This window comes from Cynoglossus semilaevis, chromosome 5 (genome assembly GCF_000523025.1).
Source record: "Cynoglossus semilaevis isolate Cse_v1.0 chromosome 5, Cse_v1.0, whole genome shotgun sequence".
In the NCBI taxonomy this organism is placed as follows: domain Eukaryota; kingdom Metazoa; phylum Chordata; class Actinopteri; order Pleuronectiformes; family Cynoglossidae; genus Cynoglossus; species Cynoglossus semilaevis.
In genome coordinates this window covers 5,345,560-5,352,093 of record NC_024311.1, presented here as the reverse complement: position 1 = coordinate 5,352,093, position 6,534 = coordinate 5,345,560, and the positions used below count along the sequence as shown (strand labels likewise).

At 36.3% G+C, this 6,534-nt stretch overlaps 2 protein-coding genes across 2 annotated transcripts in view; both read left to right on the top strand.

Annotated features, from left to right (window-relative positions):
- Positions 1 to 2,753: 2,753 nt before the first annotated feature.
- On the top strand, positions 2,754 to 4,733 carry terb2 (telomere repeat binding bouquet formation protein 2). Its single transcript, XM_008310080.3, has 7 exons — positions 2,754 to 2,938; positions 3,104 to 3,185; positions 3,428 to 3,567; positions 3,768 to 3,829; positions 3,906 to 3,952; positions 4,038 to 4,114; positions 4,258 to 4,733. Exons 1-7 carry the CDS (start codon positions 2,875 to 2,877, stop codon positions 4,380 to 4,382), a joined length of 597 nt encoding a protein of 198 aa, XP_008308302.1. The 5' UTR covers positions 2,754 to 2,874; the 3' UTR covers positions 4,383 to 4,733.
- Positions 4,734 to 4,875: 142 nt separating this feature from the next.
- sord (sorbitol dehydrogenase) overlaps positions 4,876 to 6,534 on the top strand; it is a 2,953-nt gene continuing 1,294 nt past the window's right edge. Inside the window, exons 1-5 of the mRNA XM_008310079.3 lie at positions 4,876 to 5,000; positions 5,094 to 5,127; positions 5,285 to 5,449; positions 5,852 to 6,011; positions 6,177 to 6,295. Coding sequence (XP_008308301.1) covers positions 4,947 to 5,000; positions 5,094 to 5,127; positions 5,285 to 5,449; positions 5,852 to 6,011; positions 6,177 to 6,295 — 532 coding nt within the window. The 5' untranslated portion in view covers positions 4,876 to 4,946. The remainder of the gene's footprint in view (positions 5,001 to 5,093; positions 5,128 to 5,284; positions 5,450 to 5,851; positions 6,012 to 6,176; positions 6,296 to 6,534) is intronic.

The following is a 6,534-nucleotide window of genomic DNA, read 5'->3' as shown; positions in this document are numbered from 1 at the left end:
AGGTTTACTGCTCCGTCTCACTGACAAAGTACTGCAGGCTGACTGGCTCTCTGGTGATATCTCAGAGCTGTAAATATGTGAAAGTTACAGCCAGCAGAACTTCACTGAGACAACGGTTGTTTCTCAACTTGTCTGAACACACTGTTTTAAAGCACATCAGAACTCTGGGTTAAACAGTTACCTTGTATACAAACATCCAGTGATGACACTCACTGTCCGCTGATGGTGGTTTTTAGTAGTGATACAGTTTTTTTAATTGTCCTTTTCCTGTATGTTCTAATGGCCCTGAAATAGCAGTAAACTGCACTTTTATTAAGTATGGTTGAGGATTACTGTCTAGACAACACTACTTAAAACAAAAACATTGTCCTTTTCCTGTATGTTCTAATGGTCCTACTACTTAAAACAAAAAAAAATTGGTGAAATGTTTGACTTTAAAACTTAAAAGTATGGTAACTAGAAATTAGTGACCCTATCAACATATTCCTAAAATGTACATGATCAATGTTACATTCTTTAAAAAGCGTAAATGGGTCAATATCACTGGTGACAAATAGGAGACGGATGAGGTCAGAGCAGTTGGATCTGCCACTGTATGCCATTTATTCTGTCCTGGAAGAGGGAAGCTGAACTGACAAAAACAAGGAAAGAAAACCCCACTGTAATTCTTACATACAATTGTGTAAATAAAGCTATCAGACATTATATAAATGCAATAAAGTGTAGTCAGACACAACATTTAATTGGAGATTTACCTTAGTAAAACATCTACTGCCATGATGCTGGGCTACAATAATCACCAAAGACCTTTTGAATCTGCTTGAGTCTATTGCTCATTGAACAGTTCCTGTACTTCTTGTTGTATTGTGTTATTCTATGACATCCAGTCATGTTTAATATAAACAAATACCCTCTTCAGTCCTATTTGATTTTTCTGAGTCAGTCATTGTAAGCGTTAGTGGAAGAACCACCATCCAAGTGCTCTCTGCTTGGATGGTGGTCTCTGCTCACTGCTTTGTTCTCAGCAGAGTATGTTGGGGGTTGGGTGTTAGGAACAGGGTGTGGCATCGCTGTAGTCATAGCAACAGAATTATTATTGCTTTGAACCCCTCAATTCTACACTGTGTACAGAGTGAAAGATCTCGGCAATTAAAAGATGGTGGCTGCAAAACATTCTACATACAAACACACTGCAACCCTGTGTCCTTTCTGTTTAATAATGTAAACAACAAATTATAGACAGCTTGGTGCCCACACATGATAAACAAGCAGTGTATTATTTAGCCTGTTTTATATGTACACTCATAAAAAAAAATCCCACACTAAAAGTGTGGGATTAAACCCTTTTCACAACAGCATCATCCACACATCTCCATCTTCCTTAACTGGCTGCCACTGATATAAAACACAAGGTTACATGACGTTTCTGGGATTTCATTATAAGGAGTCAAAGGGTTCTATGTGTGTTTGTGTACTGAAGAGAGCACCTGACCTGCAGACAACCTCACTAAGAAAGCTTATAGAAGATAAAGCACTGGTGCTAATGCCTACATTAAACCATCTACAGGAGTGTGAAAGCCAGTGCACCTGAAATCATGTTGCACAACTAAATAAAACTGGAGATATAACTAAAAAGCTAGTTCACATTTTAGACATACAATATATACAAACCAGGTAAAATACATACACTGACAGTCTCACATATACACTAGTCACTTCATTTTAAAACATGTAATTTCTTCTTTTTTAAGTAGCCGTAAAAACATTTTATGCTAATAAATTGACTTTCTTAATCCTTATCCATTTCAGAAGCTGTTTGTAATGTGAAATACTTAAAAGACCTGTTATAAAGCTCATGAAATGACTTTTTCATTTCACCTGAGTTACGCACAGTATTTTGCAAAGTATTACCATCTAGTGGTAAATGTAGGTACTGCTCCAGCTAAAAGGTAAGTGGAAGATGAACGACATACAAATACTTTCATACACTCTACTGCTAACAACTATTGTATTTAATATGTTTAACTAACTAACTCAAAACATTCAGGAATTTTGCAATATGCTTGATTTGTTCATGAAACACGTTATTGTTTTCAATACTGTATATTCATCCTTTTTTTTCTCATTATGACAGACAGAATTGCAAACAGAAGGAGCGTCAGTTAGAATCAAATTCATGCTGTAAGGCAAGTGCACTAACCACTCCTCCAACACATGGCCCTGACGGTTTGGTTTGTACGTTAAACTACTTATGTTACGTTTTCAATATCCATTAAAACACTGCCGACTAAGGTACGACTTTTTTATGCCAACTCGGCCAAACTAACTGTAATAGCAATACTTTAAATAAACATTGTGATAATAGTTGATTCTTACCTCAACTTTGACAGACAACTGTAGCTGCAGGCCATTTTAATGACAGTTCCGAATGGAAATGTTTAAAATGGCATAATGTCTTATAATTACATTCTGTATGTCTTTTAAAACAAAAACCTAAAGCCCAGTCTTATTTCACCTTTCAGACGTGTTTCCGACGGTGTTTGTTAAAAACAAAACAAAACAAAACAAAACAAAAAACAGTCACTTCCGAGGTACACAAGCCACGAGCCCATTGAAATTGCATTTTATTTGTTTATATCGTGATTCCTACATAAAATAAATTAACGTGATAGCTTAACTAAACAACAACTATATTTTAATAGCACCACGAGGTATTTCGTATCTTCCGTAAGTTCAAATCACGTCCTTTTTAATCGTTGTGTTTATGTATTTCAGAACTCCGACAGTTCTCCTCAGCATTTGAACGCAGCGCATGGTAACAACCTGCGTAATTTCCGCAAGATTCCATATTTATTTTTTTTAAACGTTATTGAAATGTTTAGGGAAAAGTCGGCTTGGTTTTCCAAGAGTGTGTCTCCTAACAGCCGTACCTTTTGGAGTGAGTACTAACCAAAACTACTTTGATGATTTGTTGTATAACAAATATTTAAAATATAAACCCAAATATTTTAATATTTGCACTTTTGTAGATTGAGAGAGGTTTGCTCTTTTGGTTGTATTTACGTCACCCTGGTTTCTTATGATAATACACATTTGGTTTTAGTTGTACAGGGTGGAACTGTTACTGGTTGGAAGACAGCAGATTATATTTTTAGTGAAGATGCCACATGTCAGGATACTTTGAGGTGAGGAGCAGTTTCATAAAAAGGCACCCACGTTAAAAACTAATGTTATTACCTAAGTGAGTCCAATTTATTCAGAAGAATATAAATGACAGAATTACATTAATACATTTTCATATCTTGCCTTCGAACCATAGCCATGGGAGCAATATTATTTAAATGGGCAGATTTATATATTTTTTATAAATCCTCCGAGCAAATATTATGTTTTGAATTGTATGTTTTGTTTTGTTTTGTTTTTATAGGATATTTCTGAGTAAAGACTATCTCTTGAACAAGGTGACTGTTTTTCACAGCGAGTTTCTTTCCGCTTGTGAGAGACGGCAGAGTGTGAGGTCTGTGTCCATTGGTCATTATGTGCTCCCTCCAGTGTCAGTACAGGATGGTGAGAACAAATATATGTTTATTTTCTGTTTTTGTCTGTAACTGAAGCCTCAGTGAACTCTAACTAACTAAAATACAAAATATGTAATACATCATACATTTTTTTTATATTTGACATAATTGTAAGTCCAATAAAAAAATAAGAATTACATTTAATGTCAATGGTTAATAAACATATTTTCCCCTTGGCTGTAATTGCAGAAATTAGACAGGTGGTTGGCAGGTTGATTTGGGAATTTGAACATGAGCTGCCAACATCTGAGGTGGGTTGCACATTGTAATTTATGCAGTGCTAAATGAATCACTTTGCACTTCTCATTTGGCTTTGTGTTGTTTCAGTTGAGTTCACAGGATGGACACCCTGAAGGAGGAGTTCACAGGGGGAGGTTTGTCCTATAAATATGTACCCTTACATTTCATAGCATGTACAATCCTTATAGTGGACTAATTGTTAGTCCTTTTTCTTTCCAGAGAGGAGTCTGACACAGATTCATCGGATGTTGATCAATGTCCTTTGCTGAAATATCCGGACAGAAACCAGCGTTCAGGTGAAGCATTTATTACCATATAATCTTCTGATAAGAACATAACACTTTTATTTACTTTTAATATATATACTGTATATATATATATATATCTTGTTTTTGACTTACTGAAATACAAAACTTGATGTCCCTTATCTCTTATCCAGGTTATATTGCAATGGATGCCCTACCAAAATATTTAGGTGATCTTTGCGATTTCTATCCAAAATGTTCACACTGTTCCAACTGTGGAGCCTGCACATCAACAATCACAAATATGAAGGACAGTTAAGAGGGAGCAATTACCGTTTGGTATTTTTGTGTTTGAATTTGAAATTGGGGTACATTTGTCAGTTTGTTTTTGTTGTGTTCATGCTACCTCACTACCCTTGTGATTTTTTCTGAATAAATTATATGAATAAATTACATTAAATGGCAAGTTCTGATATTTTATCTCAATTATTCTTATTTATTAGGATGGATACAATGTCTTAATGTCTAATGTTGTCAAATGACACAAAACCACCATTCTGTTGGAGCAGCTTGGTATACAGCCAAAACCATATTGAATAAACACAGTTAAAATCTACATCATTAAGTTCTGTTGGTGATTTTAAATCAAGTTTTCAAAATTGTTTTCACTGTTCTTTTAGTATTCACATAAAAAATTACAATCACTGCTCACGACTGACGAACACTAAATAAACACAGTATCGTCCGCCCCTCCAAATTGGACTGTTCCGCCACCGGTTGACCAATCAGAGGTTTTATTTTGATTGTACGTCACAGCCCGGAAGTTGCAGGTCTGATCAGTACACGTTGCGCTGCTGCTGACAGTTCACCGCTGCTGTCTGAGATGGCGCAGGAAAACCTCTCTGTGGTGCTTCGTTCTCAAGGCGACCTGCGACTTGTAAGAGACAGAAAAGAAGTATATCTGAATAAACCGTGCTTAAAGTTAGCTTTATTACTAAAATAAATAAATATATTATTCTTTTGTTAACAGGAAAATCTACCCATTCCCGAACCAGGACCTGATGGTACTTCTCTTTAAAGCATAACCATGATACGTCAACACAATAAACATTTAATTAAAGTTTAATTGTTTATTGTAAATTGGCAAATTTGAAAAAAAAAAAGTGTTTAAGGCTGTGCAGATTAAATTGAACTGTGTCTTTATGTCGTTGTTGTATGCAGATGTTTTGCTGCAGATGCACTCAGTGGGAATATGTGGATCAGACGTTCACTACTGGCAGCACGGTAGAATCGGAGACTTCGTGGTCCGAAAACCAATGGTCTTGGGTCATGAAGCTGCAGGGGTAGTGGTGAAAACTGGATCTGCTGTGAAACACCTTAAAATCGGTATGTTGTGTGTGTTGACTATATAACTGTATTTATGTATAATAATACAAGCTCTTACGGTACAGGTACACAAACCTGTTTACAGTCAGTACACGTTAGTAGGAATGGAATATGTTGCGGAATAAAGGGCTGAGATTTAAGTTAAGTTTAGGCTTCCCGCCACTCCTTTTGAGCAAAAATCTACTTATGTATGTTTTCCCAGTCGTCTGCACCAACAAATAAAGTTTCGAAATCAATTAAAAGATCAATAAAAGCTAATATTTTTGTTTGTATGGCTATTGCTTCTTTGGAACACTTGGAATTGTCACATATAGCACATATATAGATATTACGCAACTACAAAGTAAGTTCACTGAGGTAGATGTTTAGGGTATATTTGACTCTGACTCTGTGTCCTTTAAGGTGACAGAGTGGCCATTGAGCCCGGTGTTCCCCGAGACATGGACGAGTTCTTCAAAAATGGACGATATAACTTATCTCCGTCCATCTTCTTCTGTGCCACACCCCCCGACAATGGGAACCTGTGCAGATACTACAAGCACAATGCCAACTTCTGCTACAAGTGAAATATATTTTTTTAAATGTTTGCCAAGAATTACCCAGCATTAGACCAGGTGTTACACAATAACTATTTGGTCTCTGTCTGCCAACTGACTCTCTTGCATAATGTGTGCACATGTTGTTTTTTTCCCCCATCCTTTCTTATCATCACTCTTGCCTTTTTAAGGTTGCCTGATAATGTGACATTTGAAGAGGGAGCCCTGATTGAACCACTGTCTGTAGGGATCCACGCCTGTCGCAGAGGTGGCGTCACCCTCGGCAGCACTGTCTTCATCTGTGGTTCAGGTAAAACTCCGTTGCCTGTTCTGCAGAAGTTATATTTTTCTAAAGAAACACTGCAGAGTTAATGCTAAGGCAAAATTTAATTATAAAAAAAAAAGATTGGCATTGTCCCAATTTCAAATAACACATTTATGTAAATACAGAATCTAATTTATCACTCTAGCCAAGGGTTGAAAACAGCGTTTCATGCTGACTTTTAAATTTGTTTTAAACCAAAACTCAGTGAACCTTGGTGCTGTACA

Excerpts from the sequence above, each read along its gene's own strand:
- terb2 (XM_008310080.3), top strand. The coding sequence starts at position 2,875 with ATGTTTAGGGAAAAGTCGGCTTGGTTTTCCAAGAGTGTGTCTCCTAAC. Across the intron at positions 3,568-3,767 it reads TCCAGTGTCAGTACAGGATG|AAATTAGACAGGTGGTTGGC; the intron begins GTGAGAACAAAT and ends CTGTAATTGCAG. Across the intron at positions 3,953-4,037 it reads GGAGGAGTTCACAGGGGGAG|AGAGGAGTCTGACACAGATT; the intron begins GTTTGTCCTATA and ends TTTTCTTTCCAG.